The 22,259-nt window shown below is 38.6% G+C and overlaps 2 protein-coding genes across 2 annotated transcripts in view; one reads left to right on the forward strand and one right to left on the reverse strand.

Moving 5' to 3' along the window:
* The window catches only part of pappaa (pregnancy-associated plasma protein A, pappalysin 1a), a 94,035-nt gene extending 88,340 nt beyond the window's left edge, over positions 1-5,695 (forward strand). The window contains exon 22 of the mRNA XM_039615829.1: positions 4,424-5,695. Within this exon, the coding sequence (XP_039471763.1) occupies positions 4,424-4,528 (105 nt within the window). The 3' untranslated portion in view covers positions 4,529-5,695. The remainder of the gene's footprint in view (positions 1-4,423) is intronic.
* Positions 5,696-14,943: 9,248 nt separating this feature from the next.
* LOC116331839 (astrotactin-2) overlaps positions 14,944-22,259 on the reverse strand; it is a 273,527-nt gene continuing 266,211 nt past the window's right edge. Inside the window, exons 21-23 of the mRNA XM_039615109.1 lie at positions 20,836-20,936; positions 19,602-19,785; positions 14,944-16,564 (exon numbers count right to left, since the gene is read on the reverse strand). Coding sequence (XP_039471043.1) covers positions 16,327-16,564; positions 19,602-19,785; positions 20,836-20,936 — 523 coding nt within the window. The 3' untranslated portion in view covers positions 14,944-16,326. The remainder of the gene's footprint in view (positions 16,565-19,601; positions 19,786-20,835; positions 20,937-22,259) is intronic.

Here is a 22,259-nt window from a genome sequence, read left to right on the forward strand (position 1 = left end):
GCCCTTTCCACAAAAAACCACCTTCTTTCCTTTAAGCGCTGGCTTACACGCACAAACTGCAAACACAGACATGTCGATAGGGATTCTGTTATTTTGACCTGTTCCTGAAATGGAAGGATGTGGCTCTGACAAGGTCTGCGTTCTTCTGAAGGGCTTTCATGTTGCTGTCAGTGGGTGTCCTCGCACAGGCCTTTTCTAGCCCAGGGACATAGGGCAGCACGACGGCCCCCAGGCCCACAAGGCCAGTCAGTCAGTCTAATTTCCCAGCCACCCTGAGAGAACCTTAAGTCAGGGCCAGATGTGGCAGCTGGCGCAGCCACCATGGAGGTCAAGGTCAAAGGAAACCATGTCAAATTTGCCACCCACCATCACTCTCTAGATTGAGAGATAAACAGAAGTGCCCTTGGAGGAGAAATAAAGGAATGGGAAGTGTATTGAGAAAGTGTGCTGCAAGAGAAGGGGAATAATAAAGCAAGACACAGCAAGCAAGACACTCTAAAAGAAACAATGTGGAAGTGTGAAACTGAGAATTATTGTAATTAAACTAAGAAGAGTTGTACGGGAATGAGGAAGCCCGTGTTCTTGGCTTCAAAATGCTACAAAGGAAACTCCGGTCATGCATTTGACAGCTGTTTTTGAAGTGTGTCTGGCCTTGGGCTTGTAAAGTCATCACATGTAGGCCTCATTTTCTCAGAGGAGTCTGGGCACTGCCCACCTGGCCCTGACATTAAGAACACCGCCCCCACACATAAACAACTTATTTTATACCTAATTTCAAAGGAGAGCCTGCGTCACTGCTCCCCGGGGACAAGCATGCTCCCCCCACAGACCCGCTGTCAATAGAGTCCCAATTCTTAAAATTATTGCCACTGTTTCATGTCATTTGCCACCAATGAAGGTATAACATTTTGGTTGTAAGCATTTTCTTTTAACTGCAATCGAAAGCAATTTCAAATTTTGCTTGACTATGGTAAAAAAAAATTTAGAAATGTACTATGAAATCAAATTTTTTTTAAAAAGGCTAGCACACCTTATTTCAGTCATGCAAGCCTTGAAGCAGGTCACTGACCCCTGGAAACTACTGGCCACTATGGAAACGTGTATAATAGATGTATAATACAAGTTGCTGGCAGCTGCTAGTGTGAAACTTGTCACAAACTGGTATGTAGCCGTATATGGTATATTGGTATATGGCCCTACACAGAAAATCTCTTTGCAAATGCGTTGGTTTCTAGCAGGTACCTGCAGTCACCAGAAGTTTGCACAATCACCTACTACTAGTTAGTACTAGTAGTTGACATTAGTTTCCAAATTATTGTTAGACAGTAGCTCTCACTGGTCAGGAAGACTACTGCCGTATCCATGCAAAATAAAACGTGTGGCTGAGGAAAAAAGGCTACGCATTAGAATGCTTGGCTCCAAAGTAAATGCTGTTCCATACCACTGCAGCCAACACATTTCAAAAGATGCAGTAGCCAAATCAATCCTACAGAGTTTTTTGGTGCAGCACCCTCTTTTTGACTCACTGGAGATAGCCAGCAACCTCCAAAAACCACTTTCCAAGGGATCAGAGGATACATATTTTTCCTAGCCACTGGAGGTTGGTTGACTGATCTTTAAGCTTTTGTGGCTGAAGCTTTAATAGCTTAGAGACTGTTTGCTTATCAGCAGGCCACCTTTCTTCCAGTTTTACCTCACTCTCACAAGCTTTGGACCTCTGCACTACACAATGCCATTAGAGTTATACTGAATCTAATGAAAACTATCAGAAACTTAAAGATCTGATAAAATTGTTTAGTTGTTGACAGGAAATCAACAAGATCTCGAGACATCAGTGTGTGATTGTAGATCAAATTAAGTTTTTAACAGTATCTTTTAGTAGATGAGAAATTCTAATTTCTTAGATAGCATGAGCTCATGGTGTAATTTGTAAGATGGCATAGCAGAAGTAGTCTCAGTAATTATACAGCAGCTACTCCGTATTTAGTTAATAGCACAATGATCCTCCCCTGGAAACAAAGTAGCCAGATAGCTTTCACTAATAGCTGTCTTTGTTTTGAGACATGCTGTTAGAATCTGCTGGTTGCACTGACCAGTTTCTATACATTTACAGTGTATACTGACATGCATTGTGCAAAAAATGAAATAGCACTCGGCTCTAACGTGAAAAAAGTGACACTGATAGTGACACTGGAAGCAAACAGGACAAAATGCAGACATCCTTGGTTCACCAGCTGCCTTTCACTGCTTGGACCACACGTGTTTCTTGTTTGGCCTGCAGATGAAGGACACATTTTGTGTACCGAATCAGCTGAAGCAGGCCCCCCAAGAGGTGGGCAGACAAATCAGCAGCAGCCGGTGCTTGTGACGCATTACCTTCGTTATCTAGTGACGTCAAAGCCAGAGGCAATGTCCACTGATCTTCCGGTTCTGTGTTCACCTGCAGGATTTCACTTCGACATAAGACTATCAGAAAAAACCAGGGGATCAATTGCTGTGATAGTATGGTTAATATCATGAGTCTTCTATGAGCAGATAATGTTGAAAAAAAGACCAAACACTAAAGTGACCTCATAGTAGAATGATACTACTGTTTGATGGTATCACATAAAGTACTGCAAATGTCTAGCATGAGAAGACTTGTTAGATGTAATTGTCCATTAGTTTCATGGTGCTACGCCTCTCAGACATTTTTTTCTCTTATTTTCATATTTTACAATCTCAATTTCAAAAAAGCTGGATGTGGTGTAAAATGTAAATAGAAACCAGTTGCTGGACATTTGGGAGAGGAATGCTGTCCAATTCTTGTCTGATAGAGGATCCCAGCGGCTCAAACAGTCCTGGGTCTTCTTTGTTGTATTTTTCTTTTCATGGTTTGCCAAATGTTTTCAGTTGGTGAAAGATCTGGACTGCAGGCAGGCCAGTTCAGCACCTGGACATTTCTACTATGAAGCCATGTTGTTTGACAGGCCTTGATTAAAAAACATGTCATCCATATGGGAGTAAATATTGCTCTAAAACCTGTACATGCCATTCAATATCGATGCATCTTTGCAGATGTGCAAGCTGCCAGTTTACACATCTCTTATGTTGTGTATCCCATAACATAAGAGATGCAGGCTTTTGAACTGAGCAGTTACATCAAGTGGGATGGTCCTTTTCTTCTTCATGGTCCAGAGCATACAGCATCCATATTTTCAATAAATAAATACAAGTTTGATTGCTCTGACCAAAGAGCAGCATTGAACTTTGGTTCATTTAAAATGATAATATGGCTTCTTCTTTGAATGGCAGAGCATTAGCCTGCATTTGTGAACAGCATGGTGAACTGTGTTCACAAAGGATTTCTGGAAGTGTTCCTGAGCACATGCACTGATAACAGAATCATGCCAGTTTTTAATGCAATGTAACCTGAGGGTCCAAAGATATCCAGATCTTCAGCTTTGTCTATAGCGCACAGAGACTTCTCCATATTCTTTTGATAATATTGTTTATTGTATCTTGATGCATGCTCAATCATCCAGATATGGAAATTTCAAATAGTTGATTCTCATCATCTGGTCATTACGAAGTTATGTGAGTGCCTTCCTGTCCTCCATGCTGATGTTGGATGCTGGGGATGCCCAACTCTTTGTGAATGGTACTAATCGTCTTTGATCAGTGGTTGTGATCAACGGTCATGACAATGGACATATTATGATTATGAAACTGACCTTACAGCCCATTGTTCCTCAGTGGTGCTAGTGTCAGTCACTGTGCAAATGTATTGTTTATAAGGTTGGGGAAACCTGCAGTCAGCTGAGACTGAAGAAGTCACTTAGATGAGTGATGAAACATTCCTCCACTAAAAACGCTACGTCCAGATGAAAAGAATCAACTTTTGGGGATTTTGCATTGTAGTTGATTTTTTTTTCTTTTGTTTTGTGTGATTTGGGATCCACTGCCCTTCTATATTTATAAGAAACTCTGCCTGTCTAAGATGCTGTTTTTATATGGAGTCACGTTACTGGCATGCTCCCATTTAACTTAATTAGTTGTAAAATGTTCCAGCAGAAAATGGTACAATGGTTTTCTATCTTCTATTGAAAATAAAACACGGCTTTATGAGATTTGCAAATTATTCCATTTTGGGTTTTTTTTATTTTTTTACACAGTGTCCATACTCTTTTGGAGCTGGTGTTGTACATTGAGGTTATGAAGAAGCGTTACTATAGTGACATTGTGGATGTAACAGTTTAGCTTCAGGATTAGGTAGAGTTCAGGTTTTGTCTAAGAATATCTGGTCAACTTCAGTTTTGAGGATAAAAAGCATGTGTTTGTGCTTGTACTTAAATAAACTTGATAAGCATTAAAAAAATGCATAGATGGGCTCTAAAGTTGGTAATTACATATGAATTTAAGTTTCTCATTCTCTCCTACCCAGGTGATTCCATTCCCAATGTCCTGTGACTTACGAGATGAGTGTTCCTGTCGGGATCCCAATGCTGTAGAGAACAGAAAGGATGAGCATGTCCATTCCCTGGGGTGACCAACCTTAGCAAGGACCCTTTGTTCAACAACCTAGGACCCTTTCCCCAACACCACATAGCCAAAGTGGCTGAGGCAGACTCTCCTTCATCCTCTTCTTGGCCTTCGATTTCCTGCACATGCTGCTTAAAAGGCATACCTCTCCATCCATCCATACTGCAACCCCAACCTGCTGAAATGCCTCCATCTCTCCACAACCGAAAGATACAGAAAAGAAGATGGGACTCCATAAAACCTTCATTTTTCAGCTTAAAGGAAAGTAACCCCTGCAATACATTAAATCATTAAAGTACAAATTAAGCAAAGCAAGAAAAAAAAAACACAAAATAAAATGAATTACATGAAGCAGACATTTTTGAAAAAAATGAGAAAACAAAACAAAACAAAAAAGAACAAAAAAAACCAAACAACAACAACAACAACATAACCAAGCCTAGGTAGCATGCCTTTTGTTGAGTTTTGTGCTGGCTTTAGTGTCTATTTTAGTGACCTTACTCTACAATCAAGTGATTGAACCAAAGGAATATCAAAATGCATACGTCGAGGACAGAATTGATTTTGCCTCCGTGTTTCGGAAATATGAAGGAAGTTAAGACAAATGTTAAAAATAATCTTCACACACTCTGAAAGCTTGTTCAACTTTTTTTTGGAGGGGCTAGAAGTTGGTGCTGATCAGATATTCTATATCTGTGTGTCACTATAAGTAAAGTGTGTTTCTTCACTGGCACATCAGAGGCTTTAGGTTATTTCTATCTTGGTGGGGAATAAGAGAGCCATGTTAATATGGAAGTCGTAGATTCAACACACTCACAAAGACCCCAAATATAAAGGCGCACACAAACCACAGCTAGCCACAGAAACAGGTTCCGAAGACGATTTAATAAGTATAGAGCAAAATCCCAAAAGCATAGTGAAAACATTTTAGGGCTTTCACTACTGTCCATCTTCACATAATAACATTTAACTGGGTTAGACAGCTTTGTCTTCCTTGCTGCTTAAAGTACCTCTTTATAGCATTCATTCACACCTCTATGTTTGCTCATAATACATTTTCTCACATTAACACAGATTGCATTAGAACACATGTTGACAACACCACATATAAAATGCACTAAGAACTTTAAAAGAAATCCAGAACCTCAGTTGTCCTTGCCTCTTTCACCCAGTAACCCCCAAAAGAAAGAAAAAGAAAAATACAACATACATTGATCACGACTTAAGGAATGTCATCGATAACACCTCACTTTGGGCTCGCATGATTTTAGTTTCAGTTTCAACTCATCCCTTGCGACGCTTGATAAGAACTTTGTTACCTCAAGCCCCGATTCAAACTGTTTAAACTGAAATTAAAAACATCCCAGTCGCTCTCCGAATGTAGTAAGTGCTTTCCTGTAGTCTGTGGCTTCCTTGAGCACACAGTACTGCACAGCACAGTCACACAGGAGTACCGAGTTGAAGGGGTGGATATAGTCTGTGAGAGAGGGCGTAGGTCAAAGACCATATCTGCCCACCAACACATTGCTTATGTACGCAATCATATACACACGTTCTCTTTCTCTCCCCCTCAGGACTATTGGATGCTATAGTATTCTAGCTCTGCAGGCAACAAGGTTGTACATGAAAATGACATTTGGATGTATATGTCAACACAACATTTGCAGTCACAACACGATCAAAACTCCCTACGTTTTCTGGCTGTGTCTGCTTTAAGTAATTTTTACTCTTCAGTACAAAGTGCACTTGCTTGTTCTGATCAGCTCTTCTCAGTATTGTGAATCTTGGGTTTTCTGGCCCCATTGTGTTAGATTATGTCAGACTACACGGCTGCTACAATAGCACGGTATCTTATTACTCTTCTATCCAGACACATACACACAAGTTTTATTCTCATGCACATTTGATAATGAAGGCTGCTTAGCATATTGGTCCAACATTTGCTGCTCCCATTTGGCTGAAATCATATTTGTGGCTTGAATATACATTTAATTTCATTGAACTTGGGCCAGTGGCACAGTCCCTGTGACAAACATTAGGCTGCTATAGAATTCCAGATCATTCTCATAAATACGTGGTCCTAAATTGTAGTGTCAGCGCAATAGAACCAATAAAACAAGTCACATATAAACATATAAAACATATAAAAAAAAGTGAAGGTATTATTTTCCACCAAATATAAAGGAAAAAAAATCAAGATAACGTGTAAATATTGCTATATGTTCTTGGACAGGAGGGTTTTTTGTCCTTTATCATGCATTTCATTTTAAGAAAATGTCATATTAAATCAGTGTTTGTACTATTGACCTCAGTTACTGCACTTTCTAGCTGTCATGTAAGGGGGGAAAAAGTAAATATTTCAAAAATGTTTAGACGCTGCTATTGTCAAAATGGTGACCTGAATCAAACTGTATGATATTTGGCCATTTGACTCTGTGTGTTGCTATTCTGTTGTTTTGTTTTGTTTTTCCTTTCTTGTATCTGACCTATATGGTCACACATTTTGCATTTGATATTATTAATGAAGTATGGAAGTGTTGTCGTTATGAAACATATATCCCTTTATACATAATCCAATGAAGCCCCAAATCCAAGACAACTGGACAATGTGTACACATCAGTACACATTTAGAAATAGTTATCACATAATTAAGATCTAGTTAGATTAAAATTTTTATTTATCTTTAGTTTCCTTGGTGTTTGTGTAATATGTTATCTAAGGCTGAAGGTGAGCATTGCGCCAGAGAAACCAAGAGATATTGAAGAAGTGTGTAAATGAAGAAATTCCCGTTAACAGGGACTCTTGAAAGACTTTGTAAGGTCATTCTAAAGGCTATATGATCTTTTAAGATTGCATTTAACACTTTATTGAATACCATATAGTCCTGGTAAAAAATGTCTTATATTATATTATCAAATTATATGTAATATTAGTACTCCAGATTCTGCTGCTTTACATAAAACTGTCACCAGTGGGGGGAGACTGACCTACATTCACTACACCATACCAGTAATATGCAGTACTGTGGTTCATCATCTGCCACTGAGGTTACTGGAAAGCCATTCCAGCTGGGATGAATCTGAAACCTGTCATTGGACCCTTTCCTTCACTGTATAAAAAAAGAGTAATCTGTTGTTGCTTCCACATACTTAGAATCATTTAGAAATATCCTCCTCAGCCATTATGTGCATCATCAGCTGATGTCTGGATACCAAAACAAGTGATTGTTATCACCAAGAAAGTCTACAGAATGTGACTGAATGTCAACTTGAAAAATTATTTTGTTTATATTTGAGAAGGTACCCATAAGCCATAGCTAACCGCGATAGTCATGAGAGAAATTATACAGTCGTGCATTGGATGAGGACGTCACCTCTCTACTGTAGTCATCACACGATCCCTTGCTGTACCTCATGCTTGTAATGTTTGCTGCTTCTATATTTTTGGTATTTTAGCGACATTTTGAGTCTCATAACAATGGTGTAAATAGTAGAACTATTTATTGAGAGTGTTATACTTTTTTAAGTTATATTTAATGTCCATGTAAGTTATTTTTTACATTGTTCCTATAAACCAACATATTATAGGTTGCGAGTCAAAACTGTCATTCTGTCTCTGTTGTCACAGTATATTGTGATCAATGCTGTCAAGCACTGATAAGACATAAACAGTACAATTTAGACCAACAACCACAGAAAGAACTTCTCACGTTGCTCAATATGTGTAGATGGATATTGCTTGCAAACAGTGATGATTCACCATATTTAAATGTTACTGAGTGCAGTGTATATTTTTTTTTGTCAAAAATAGAATGTAAACGTTTCGTTTTTCTTTGTTTCTCATTTTTTGTAAAACACACACACCGAGGCAGACATGCAACACATTCACACAGACACACACATGCAGTGAGTTTTAACCGTATAATGGCCGAGTACAACTACAAATAATGTAACAAGTAATGTTTTGAGAAACCATTGTAATGCACAAGGAACAGGCAGCTGAGCACAGAAGAACGTTGGCAAATGGCAAAGAAAGGGCTTGAAAATTAAAGGGAAAAATTGGACTGGAGGTCAGTAGGCAGGTGATGGTGAGTGTTCTTGGATGGCAGAAAAGTAGAAGGTGGGTAGGGGTAGAGGTAGGAACGGGTGGACTGCTTTTCCTGGCCTGTCTAGCTATTTGTCCAGGTGTGAAAATGTGTACTCACAGAGGCTGCCCCTAAGCCAGGGGTGGCCAGCCTGACTGGCAACACGCCGAGGCCAGTGAGTCAGAGTTTCTCCTGGGGTTGGCAACCATATCTCTCTGGGACTCCTACCACCCCTCCCACCCCCTTGCTACCTCCACCTCCCCACACCTCGACACACTGCCTCATCTGTCACTGTCAGGTATGCCTGTTCAGGGCAAGCAGGGTCAAGCTTGCCCTGCGAAAATTAGAGAGGATGTTTGCCCAGCTTACAGAGTCTTTTGAAGTTAGGCTCAACAGTTCGCCTCACCTACAGCATATGCTTATCACATAATATGACGTTTATGGCAACATTTTTTGCAAGGCTTTAGTAATTCTCCACATCTCCATCAACAACTGTTTGTTTTTTGCTTTTCATTTAACACCTGGCTTTTTACGTTATGTAAAAAAAAATGTCGGAAACGTTGTGTCTAACTCATTTAAAGTGCAGTGGAGAGTGCGAGAAAGTGTGTCTAAATACCTAATGTTTTTGCACAAATCTTTGTGGAGAAAAATACTGGTGTGCCATCTCGTAAGAAATTGTCTATGCGTGTTGTAAGACATGAAGTACCTCTCACAGGCCTCTTGCTATAGAACGGTCCCTTATGTCTGTTTCCTAATCGTTCAGTAAATCAATTTAAAAAAAAAGTTGGATTGCCCTTTTCTTCTGAGTTGGACCTACAAAAAAAGTGTATTTGCATAGTATGTGGATATCTAGTGGTATTACTGCAATGTTTCGTACTCAGTTGCTCAACAAATATATTTTAAGATGTAAATAGTAATAATATTATATGATGATTGTATTTGCAAACCATGTACTAACTGTTTGGGAGTAGGTCTCCGATTGATTTTTATCATAACTATTATACAATGAAATGAACCGTGAAATGTTGTGCATTGTGTCAAAGTATCACCTGCAAGACAGAAACAAAACAAACAAAAAAAACAAAAACAAAACAAAAAGGAAAAAAAAAACAACACAAAAAAGTGATGCTTTACCACACCACTTGTCTTCATTTATTTGTTCCTAATGGCTTAATGCTAGTACTGTTGTCAGCTGTCTTAACCATGAATTTATCCAATGTGTCATAAATTATTTGTTTTTTAGATGAATAATATCATAATAATTTCTTAGCAGTCTGTTCAGATTCATCCTCATAATTAAACTTAACATTATTATATATTGAGAAGTTCATTTCACATTTGTCTGAGTTGACTGACACTAACCAACAACAATTTCATTTATCTTCACTTCATACTGTATGTTACTGAGTCTTATCCATATGCTTTTGTGTTTGCTGAGAATTTCACTGACACTGTAAAGGTAGCCATCAAACTCAGTGGGCCCTTGCTCCCTCAGATGACCTCCTCTCACTTTTTTTCTTACACAGTATGCACTTTTCAGGCACATATACAACAGACTGGACTTTTATGTTTCAGCCGATTGTTCTCTCTGTTGTCACAGTTGCAATTATATATTTTTTGGTGCTCTGGTACATTGCAAAACATGTCTGATATGTGCTATATTTTCATAAAAGAGTCATAAAGATGAGTATCATGTTCATTTTGCTGTCATTTATTGTGTAGAAATAAAACACTGGTTAAAGTGAGCATAATGCTGGATGTCTGTGGTCTGTTTTTTTAAAAAAAGTTCCAATATTTTTTAATCATTGACAGACAATGCTGCATAGACAAAAAAAAACAACAACCCAAAAACCATACTAAGGTCAGTCACTAGCAGTATCTGTGCAACCTGCGGAAGATGTGGGTCCAGCCTTGTAAGTAGCAAGCAACTTCCTTTTGTCAGTGTGTAAGAAGCTTGAACAATTCAATTCAATTCAATAAAACTTTATTGATCCTGAAGGTTGACCCAGAAGGAAATTGTTTGTTTGTTTGTTTGTTTTGTTTGTTTGTTTTTTTCAATTCAATAAAACTGATCCAAGCTTCAGTATAAAACCTTTTCAAATGCTGTCCATGCTGTTTGCTGTCCCCAAATTGCGAGGAATTTCAGGTCATTACTAGATTAGCTTGCTAGCTCTATGCTATAGGTAACATCAGCTGGAAGCAGCGGGCCCTCATGGGGTTTAAATCCCACTCAACACTGCACCCCGTAAGGGTCCCCAGGTTAGACTGCAATGCAACTCGAGCCTACTTTGGAACATGACAGAGAGACATATAAACAAAGCCATACTGAGTTGGATGCCTCTCAGCTTAATACTATGCTACTGTGCCAGCCAACCCAATGCGAGAGGCTGTAGCTCAGGTGGTAGACCAGGTCATCTAGTAATCAGAGGGTTTCTGGTTCAATCCCCACTTTGGTCTCTGATACATCCATCAGAGTATGAATGTCAGAGTGCTTTGAGTGCTCAGAATAGAAAAGCGCTACATAAGAACCAGTCCATTTACCCATATGGCAAATGTTGGATGAACAGAAGACCAGTGTCTATATTGACCACAAAGCCCCTGGTAGCTCAGTTCTATAATATCAGACAACAGAATAAATAATAAAATAAAGCAACTGAAAACTGTCATCTGGTGGCCACAGCAAAATGGCTCTGGTAAACGAAAGTAGTGTAACTAAACTAGATGATGCCCACCCCAAGCCATGATGCAGAACATATTCACTCTTAGCTCATCACTAAGAGTGGATGTGGATATTGACACAGGAGTGAAGTAACTGTCAGCCATGATCATCACCATCAGTACATTGATGACATCAGGCTGTGTGGCAGGAATTAATGAGATACTGACTCACTGATCCACCTCACAAGGATCTAAATCAAGGATATCAGGATGTCATTCAGACTGGATAAGCTTTTCTGAAGGTTGCAAAGACTGAGAAGATCATCCAGACTGAAGAGGTGGACTACCTGGAATCCAACAGGCCAACTGAACTATAGTGAATATGCAAGATGGTCAGCCACAGCCAAATGCCTGCAGTAAGAATAAGATCTGAGCTACCAATACCTACATCTAACTGGTGACCCAACTTGCATAATAAGGTGACCACAGGTGGAGGAACTACGACGGAAGACCAAGTTCTTCCATGGACTGTGCCATGGATAGATGCAAGAAGTCGCTGGCATCAAGAAATCCTACCAGTGGCTAGGAAAAGGCTAACATGAAGGACAACACAGAGGCTCTGACCATGGCAGCACAACAACAGGCCTCACTATCCACCACATAGTAGCAGGATATAAGATGCAAGCTGGGACAGCATACATTGAGACGCACAACCTTGTGGTTGGAATAGTGTACCGAAACATCTTTAGATTATCTCATCTACTTCTAATCCAGCATTTGGGAGACACCAACGAAGGTGTTGAGAACAACAGGGCTAATCCCAGTTAGCCCAAGTTTTTGGCAAACATGCAGCTTCTTAGCCAACTAACTAGAAAATGGTGGTTGACAAGGGACAGACATGGCAATTCCAGCAGATAGCAACAACAGAAAGAAGGAGCGTGAGACGCCCCTAGGGAAACACTCGGGGGAAGGAACAAATGGAGCGGATTTGGAAGGTAAAGCATAAAGGGGTCCCTGTGGTAATAGGAGTATGAGGGACTGTGACCCCAAAGCTGGAAGTGTGGCTCCAGCAGATTCCAGACACAAAATCAGAGGTCTCTATGCAGAAGAGTGGAGTCCTAGGAACAATTAAGATACTGCGCAGAATCCTCAGAGTCCCGGGCTTTTAGGAGAGGACCTAAGCTTGAGGAATGCACACAATGGAAGACTTTTTATATATAACTCATTCTTGTTCATTCTTTCATCCTTCATTGATACATTGGCATGGAAATGTGAGTGGTGCTCTTGGCTTTTGAATGACCCTAATGGCCCAGTTTGTGAGAATGAACATCAAACTACTGATTTTTAAAGTGCGGTTAATGTTGCATGACTGGAAAGAAACTGGATCTGAGCGTAAAGGAATAGTTTGTCGAGGGAGGTGGAAAAAGAAAATGCTTCCCAGCAGCTCACATGAAGACCTTCAGTTAATGACATAATTTAGTGTAATTCATAGGGGATAGCTGGTAGTTCAGTGACTGATTTCCCCCTTTCTAACTCAATGTAAATATTTTTCTGCTAGACCATGCAGCAAATTGGGTAAAACTTGAGAAATAACAGGATTGCACTCGATTCTACAATTGCTTACAGCCATTTTCATCAGCGCCTCATTTTCCTTTCATGCTAATTAATTGTGATCCAGTTATTGCTCCGATATTGTGCAACTTCATTGTAGTGGTTTGCATACCATGGGCTTCTCTCCTGTGAGGTCCGTGTCAGTTCAAGTCGGGCACATTAGTCATATGAGCCACATTTAATTAGCACAACCACAACTATAAAACACCACATTTTCTGCGTGTTGATACATGCTGGATATTGATAATCAATACTGCTTACTCCTTCAACCTAATTTTAATTAATTAGATGAAATGAAGTACAATGTAAATTCAAACTATTGAAGCCATTGTTCCAATATAATAACAGTGCAAAGACAGATGCTTAGAATAAACTGATCATCTTTTTTTTTTTTTTTTTTTGCAGAATTTTTCTGATTCAGTAGCCTGCCAACATCGGCGACCTTACTTTACATAATGTTACATCTAACATTATTTTAACAGGTGGTGCTTCCCACATAATTGACTATAGGGAAACCTGCTTGAATCCAAGTGATGTAAATTCCATCATCCACAGGTGAAAACCAGGCAATTTGTGGATGTCAGCCTCGTACTCTGATTTTTTGGGTGGACTTGTTTGGCAGAAATCATACAACACCACACTGAACATACATACATCCTTGAGGCCGACTTCAAGTGGATGTGAAACAAGTATAGCTGACATTAATAGTCATCCATGGTGTCTGCAGCAGTCATAATCACTACTCCAGTTTACCATGTCAGCATGCTAACTTTTGTGAAATACCACAAAACATAAAATAAGTGGAAGGTGCTTTAGCTGTGGAGGTAACAGGTCATAAAACAAGGAATACTGAGTGATGTCAGTGCCCATATGATGGATGATGGATCCATGGTTTTTAAATGTTTGAACATTCTTTGCAATTCTTCAAATAGTTCTTGAGATACGACACTCAAAACATCCAATATCAAGCTTTTGGATGATCTAGAGGAAAACTACTGTGGATCATTAGTCACTGGCTTTGAAGATTTTTGGAGACCATTACGTACAATTTCATGGTGATCCTTCAAACACATGTTGAGATACTTTATTTTGGGCAGAAAAATGCAGGTCTACACATAAACTAACACTTTGAAAAGTCTCATATCCTATCACGTGGAAGAATATTACCCCATAGGTAAATGCATATGGATATAATGAGTAAGTTCAGATATTTCAAAAGATGCAGTACTTTCCAACAACCGTCATCAGTTGTGAATGTTTTAACACAAAAAACTACAAATTTTATACTTACCACTGAAAAAATGATTTCATGAACACTATAGGTTTTCGATATGGGTTAACACTTTTTCTTCTGAAAAACTGAGCAATATTAAACAAGGAAGTGTGAGCGTATCAAATCTGAAAGTACTCAACAGGCTTTTAAGTTCAAAAGTTGTGACAATTATCCAATCACTCACAGTAATAACTTTGCGAGCGTTATTGTGTTGGAAAGACACATCAAAGTCCTCTTGTCTCTCTCTGGTTTTTTTTTTAATGGATTGCATTAGTTACCAGAAACTGACGTTAACTGAAAAGTATGCGCTTCCAAAGAAAAGTATTTTTAATTACAACAGTACAATCGCACACCAGGTGGAAAATAACTACCAGGTGGGAAATAACCAATAAAATGAAAATGGGGAAAGCGTTACAAAAAAAAAAAAATCAAATACACAAGGAAAACATTTTATTTGCAGATGTGGCGAAAAAATTTGGAATACATGTTTGTTGTGGGTTTTAGCCACTCACGATGACTGAGTAAGTGGTTCAGATCTGTCTGAGACCCACGTTTAAATCTAAATGATTAAGTCTGTTGTAGTGGAAAAACAAAGATCCTCTCATTTTCTACATGTTGTTTTTTTTATATTTCACATTCTTCAGAAAAAGACAATCAAAGCCACATAATAATACACATATTTGTTTTTTACAATTGAAAATTTACAATATAATAATTTATTATTACAATTCATACAACATGAGATGAACATATTGAAAAGGCATTGTTTATCTTCAGTTAAACAATATCCATGGCTTTGAAGATATGTTATTGGACTGAAAAACAAGAAGATTAAACAGACCACATGTGATTCCTACAATCACTGATTCTTCACATTTCAGTGTACAGTACCTCATGTTTACATGTGGGTCAGCAGTAATTGTCCTGTTTTCTACTGTTGGGAAAATGTTGGTCAGATTTACTGCTTTATTATCACGCTTGCTATATTTATCTGCAAAAACAAAAATATGAAAAATTTATAAATTCTGCTGTGTCGCAGAACTTTTGAAAACCAGTCAACATATTCAGTTTTAGCTTTAGATCTGATTCTCACCACATGGTGAATATAATCTTAGGTCTGTTACTGCTTCTCTTATATGCGTCTCATATATTTCCAATTTGCAGGACTTATGCTACAATGACAAGTTGTGTTTCAGTCACAAGCAATAACTTATCATTAGATTACAAACACATTACATGAACTTGCAAAAGTCTAGATATAAGATTCGATTTCATCCACCACCCCAGTATCAGAATTCTTTATACTAATACTAATACTCTTATATTACTTAAGTAATATAACATGGCTATAGGTACTGCAGTTCGAGAAAGTCATACAAGAAAATGATTCATTCATTTCAGCAATAAAATTAAAGCTAACTCAAAAGTCTGGATATAATGTTTGAATGCCACCTACTCCGTCTTGCATAATAATTTCACTAGGCAAATATCAATCCTGTTACCACAAGTCCTTGCTGTTTCAAGTGAATCAATCGAAGGTCATGTAAGTCAAACTACACGCTGTCTCACTTACCGATTTTAAATTCCTGAAGCAAAGTGTAGTTATTCTTCTTAATTAATGTGAACTTAAAAACAAGCAAGTGATTTTGGCTTTAACACAGTTCAGTCCTCTGAATGAAGGTAGTAAAGGCAAATAAGTTATACTATGGATATTTCCTTTTTTTCCTCTCTTTCTTTTAAGTGTACCAGGAAAGCTTCAAAGCACCAAAAAGGAACTATGATTTTACATTCAAAGTATTTAAGCCAACCAGTTTTCTTTTGTCTGAATAATATTTTACATGTTCACTCTGCAGTCTCTCATTGATATGTGCAATCACTGGCATCACTGGAGAAATATGTCAGTTCTTGGGATTTTTTTTTCTGGGATAATCTTCTTTCTCATAATAAAAGTAGGCCACACAAAAATATTTTTTTCGGTAGCTTTAACACAATGTCCAGTGAATGAAGTCCTGTGAGAGTTTTTTTTTTTCTTTTAGCCTCATCTGGTTTGCAAAATGCAACAGTCGAGTGAGAGGCACCTGCTGCAGAGCGTACTGAAGAGCTACATCAATCAGTGATGTAATTTTGCAAAAAAAAGAAAAAAACAAAAGACGAACTGCTCATTTCGTAACTCCTGTCTCATCGGAGTTTGGTGCTGCTGTATGTGTTACGCTGTACAGAAATGAGCTTTTCCATGCAGGCAGTGCGACTGTCATGTAAAGAGCCATGCCACATATTGGTGGGAGGTCGTGCCTCTTCACTCCGGCAGTAGACATATGCCATGGTGTCGGTGCGGCTCTGGATGTGGGTGCTGCGCAGGAGGGACCGGCAATAGAGGCTAATCTTCTCCACCCTACGTAATATCAGGTTGGCTTTTCTATTAAAGAAGATAAAATCACAAAAATAGGACTTTTATACTTAAATCATTATGTTTTCTTTCAAGTTTGCTGTCCGCAAAACAACTGCAGATTACATGAGATCGCTGGAGCAAAAATTATTTTGGAGAAAAAGGATTAATCTTGGTCACAATCAGAATTGCTGAACAATTTCAAAGATGTATTTCATAATGAATATATACTAGAGCTGTACAGAAAATCAAGGTACAATACATTATATATTTCTGAGGAATATATATCTAATGTATAAATACCTAAGCTTGTCTGGCTGATGTCCATCTTTCTCATCGTAATAATGATGCTTCAGTTCAAGTCATGACCTCAGTGTAAACCACTTTTACCACCTTTAGTCAGTACAAAAAACACTGACAACAGTAATTTGCAGCAACATGTTGTTTCATAGGCTCTCTCCCTGACTGTTATATTCACTGGGTAAGCAAGTGGCAAGGCTTTAGCTATCAAGTAGTACTGTAAGATCATGAGGGATGTTTGGTTACTTATTAGAGTCTCTCCAAGTCATATTTTTTGCCTCTAAATTAGACAAAGGTAACAGAAAATACCTTATCTTAAGTCATTATGGTAATGCTGTTGTAATTTTAAAGACCACAGAACAACACTTGTGTACCCATGCCAAATGCATCTCTGACAGAGCGACAGCACATGCTTGTTCTGTTGTTGTATGGCTAGAATTTTTATAGAGCATCAAAGAAAGTCATTCATACAAATGATAAGCAGCTGTTGATGAAAATATCTATAAAATGAATTGGGATTATAAAGGCAATAGATTCATCTAGCAGGCACAAAATGCCCTGGTTTAGAGATACCAGTTTGTTCCATTAAATTTTTAATGGATTAAAAACAAAGTGGCAAAAAACACATGAATTCAAACAGAAAAAAAAGAATCAGGATTGTGCCTTTATCTGTGTCTCCACATATAAAGTGTCTGCACAAATGTCACCAGAATTCAAAGAACTGCATCTGAGTCTCTCCCGTCCGTCTGATGAGACTGCCAGTCTGGGTCAAAACCAAGGCATGCAATGGCGCATTTTGAGTTCTTGGGTGCTGGTTCTGCTTAACAATACATCAGAGGCAGCTGTCTAGAGTGAGTGAAACAAAGAATTTTGTCTCCAACTTCAGAGTCTGGAGCTGAAGTTTAAGCCATGACTGAACCATATGCCATGTCAGGTCAGCTCAGATTACAAAGGATTTATATATATATATCTATACATCTATACATATATATGTCGAGAGAGACCTTACAATACATATGTATGTATATATATATATATATATATATATATATATATATATATATATATATATATATATATATATATATATATACATATGCTAAAATGAAAAAGGTCCATACAGAGAAAAACACAATTCCATTTGTTTTGAAAAGCAGTGTCTGCTGAGCATCAACATCTGTCTTTAGTTAAGCAAGGAGTACAGACATCCTTTTCACTTATTCGCTGAAAGGGTGGTGGTGGTGGGGGTGGCATTTTCTCATTTCCCCTAAATTCTTACGTCTGAAACAACAGAATACCAAACACATTATCAAGGCTGACTAGGAAGCACGTGACTCAGGGCATAAAAAACCAAAACAACAAAAAACGAAAAAGGTTGAAAAAGAGAAACTAAATTCATTCAATTATGAAACAAAACAAGAGAACAAAAAGAGAAAGAAGAAAAAAACATGCATTTTAAGTTGCGTCTATTGCAACTCCTCAGTTAAGATTTGGCCTTACATTTATACATTTCAAATTAAAAGATTGTTAAGCACTGATTACAAATGCAGTTTCAGGGCATTCCAGCCGAGGACACTACATAACATTATAAGATGTTTGCGTTCAGAGTAAGAGTAAAAGAAAGCATTAACCATGCACACAATGTACAAATACAACCATTACATGAGGTGCTGTAACAATGGTGGACATGTGGGGGGCCCCTGGGATTCTCAGCTACTGGAGTAGTGCTGACTGTGCTTACGTTTCACTTGGCCATGCTGTTACCTTTTAAAAGGAACCACCAATAGAGTCTGCTTGTAAATTACCACAACGAGGCTCAACCCTGCCAACTTCAGGCAGTAAATAATCTCCACTCACTCCAGCCCTCCACCCCCTTGCAGCTGCCCACACACAAACACGCATAGACAAACACATTATCCAACTACTCCAATCCCTATTCTAAGTCCCAGTGGCTAACCTGTGCCTCCCACCCCCCTTCACCAATCAGAAAGAAGCATAATCTTCTTGCAGACCAAAGTTATTCCCTAATTATTATATTATTTATGGCTTGAAAGGAGTACTTTCAGACGGTGGGGGGTGGATTAACCAAAACATTGTGCTGTAACTTAAGATCACATGTTACTAAAATCAGTGCCGGGCCAACTGCCTTCTCAGACTTAACATGTATCAATGTTTTGTTTTACGTATTTCAAACATTTTGTTTATACTTCCTCTTTTTCTGTTTTGTTGGTTTATACGCTTCTGTTTTCATTTCACCATACAGTCGCACTGTCTGTTCTAACTATCAGTAGGGGTGACCCTTTTAAACAGGGTCATGGGTGACAGGATGTCGGTGCAGTATATTGCAGACACAGATGAGCTTTTTATGAGAAAAAGAGGAAACGGTGCTGGAAGTTGAGCAGGGTCTTAGCTGAATATCACGTTTAGTGTTTAGCTTGGCTGTCAAACACTGTTTTGGCATCACCATGGTGATGTAAGGAGCAACTGTAACCCCAAAGTTTTTATGGTGACCTTGCCCACTGGCTTTCCAGTAGAAGCAGTTTGGGAGTCTGTGTGTGTGCATGTTGTGCAATGGTGCTCCTGATTGAGTGCGTGTGAGGGGTGAGGTTACTGACAGATTGGAAAAATAATGAGGATTATTTTTCAAGACAATAAAACATCTGTTACACCTAAAAGTCCTCAGATAGTTATAAAAAATGCCAATATGTGAAATATCTTTCAAGTCTGCACAGTTAAAAGCTCTGGTTTCACATTCAAATCTTCTCACCTGGGGCCTAGCTCATCCTCGCTACGCCAGACAAAGTCTCCAAATTTTTCATAATGAGAATTGTAGTGATGCTGGACTCTGTATAGCAGTGGAGGAGGAATCTCCATCAGCAAATTGTAGGCCATCTGCTGCTCTTTGCCGCTGGTGTAGCCATTATACAAGTTGTACACCTTGTCTGCAGTTTCTGTCGGGAAGAACAGATGAATGAATTAGAGACTGAAAGACAGAGAGGGAAGAAGTGAGGAAAGTAAATAAGAGATTAAAGTTTTGTGGGAACATGTAAGAATACATGCAGAAAACATACAGAATTTTAGACCACAAGGGTCAGATTGATTATCGGCCATCAAAATAATCAAAAGTAAACAAAAAAAAAGAAAAAAACAAACCAAAAAAACTGCTGTGTATTTTTTTGAAAGGTACGTTATCTACTTCATCCATATTACACATTTATTGGTAGGAATTCTCCATTCAGACTCAAAACTTGTGGAAGAGGTGTTACATAGCATTTGAGGTTTTATTCAGTGGAGTTGTTTGTAATATAAGCACTCTGTCTTTAGATAAATTCTGAGCTCCACCTGGGCTATTACATTTACCTGACCTCCAAAACGCCACTCAGTCCCTTGCAATTTCTAACAGAAGCATTTGCTCTTTTATTTTAACACATACACGATTGCCTTTCAGATGCCTCTCCTTAATCTGAATTATTTTGGTCATTAGATTACTTGCTCACTTGTTGGATGTACTTGTTTATGCTACTCTTAAGAGACTATGCTAGTCATTACTGAAATGAACATGCGGGATAGTGTTCATGAATTTGTGCATTTTTAGTAGCAGCTGCCCACCCACAGAACTTTCCACCCCCGTTGGTGCATTTTTTTGTGATTACAGCCTCACTCTAATTTGTCCCACCGAGTAAATCTGGCCCTACCTCCTAAAACACTCTCCTTCCCATATTTTGGATTCTTGAATACTTTGTTTGACAAACTCTGTCTGATATAATTAGAAAATTGAATTGACATTACAAATTGGTAGAGTTTCCCTTTACATTTTGCTAATCATAGTGTGCAATCTCGCATGTGCACATTGCATAGGTAAGAGCACAGTATACAAAGTGGTGGATAAGTAGCCATTCAGGTAAACTGTGATTACATGAAAGGGATGCAAGGAAAAAAGCAATATTAAATAAAGATGAATACAATAAAGGAGGGTCCGAAAAAATGATGGGTGAGAGTACCTTCTGCTCGCGTGTCATCCACCACTGGACAAGATGTCCGTACTGAGACGAAGCTTGATTCAGAGTAACTACCTCGGCTATCCACTGCATAGAGAGTAAACCTGAAAGTGACAAAAAATAACACAAGTAAATACATCATTTCTCTGTCATTTATGAGGTAAAATAAAAACTGAAACAGGTAAGGTACAAGTGAGCAAAGGCACTCAATACTGATTTAAAGTCATATGTATGTCCTGTCACCAAAGAAAATAAATTGTAATTTGCAGTGTTAATTTCAGAGAGTGAAAAAGAATGTACACAAAAGAAGAAATTCTCTTTAAAAAGTATTGCAATTCATTATCAGCTACAATTTACCCTCAAGGAAAAAACATCTAAATTCCCTGTCCAGTTGGCATGTGGTTTCAGGAGGTTGTTGGCAGTTGAGAGATTCAATAAATTACCTGGTTAGCAATTAACTGATGGACACAGGTGTAGCAGACTGATGGGAAAACAGAAATTAAGAAAGGAAGCAGAACTAACAACAATAAAAGAAGGTGAGTATTTTTTTTATAATAAAGCAGGAAATGCAGGGCTCCTGTGGGTCATCAGAGTACCCTTTCTTATTAAGAGGCACCTGGACCATATCCCACCCAATTGACCAGATATCAACAGCCTTCTCTTCCTTCTGCACCAGGAGCTGCTTGACTACATACATTGACCTGGCTGAAGCATGTTGAGAGGAGGAAAAACAGCAACAAAGCTGACCACCTTGGGGAAGTTGGGAAAGGGCTGCGCTAGGGCAGCTAATATGCATAAATTCAGCCTGTACAGGCAGATCTTTGATGGACATCCAGACTTTTGGGCCCATCTAATGACAGGAGCAAGGTTGTCCAAACCTTCCTCCACGCAAGGTAGCACCTGCAAATAAGTCGCTACGCTTAAGGAACTAACACATCTTTCAGTTTTGGAAAGAGCAAAGGCTTGTAACTGTGAAAACACTGGAAAGGTGAGAGACCTGTGAGAAACTTTTTTGGCAGAGAGTAGGTTGAGCAATACGATGAAATTGTTGACAGAGAAAATAGTTGTGTTACCTTCTGAGTTTGGAATAACAGCTACAAAGTCACCAGAAATGTGGAACCACATCCACAAAGTAATAGGAGGGAAAGACAATGAGCAAGCCTACAGGATGATGATTGAGTAGGCTAAACAGAAAGCAATAAAATCTCTCACATCCCTTTTCATTTCTATTATCAGTCTAATGTTGTTATCAGACCAATAACACTCTGTGAAACGCCACCTTATTGTGGTGTTATTATTTGTGTGTCCCAGAGATCCCAGGGACTATGATGTCAGGGGTTTTTGCCCTGGTAAGGTCTCCCGAGGAAAATTGGTCCTGAAGGGCAGACAATGAACTATCCACATGATCCCTATGCAAGATTAAGGAA

This window comes from Oreochromis aureus, linkage group 7 (genome assembly GCF_013358895.1).
Source record: "Oreochromis aureus strain Israel breed Guangdong linkage group 7, ZZ_aureus, whole genome shotgun sequence".
In the NCBI taxonomy this organism is placed as follows: domain Eukaryota; kingdom Metazoa; phylum Chordata; class Actinopteri; order Cichliformes; family Cichlidae; genus Oreochromis; species Oreochromis aureus.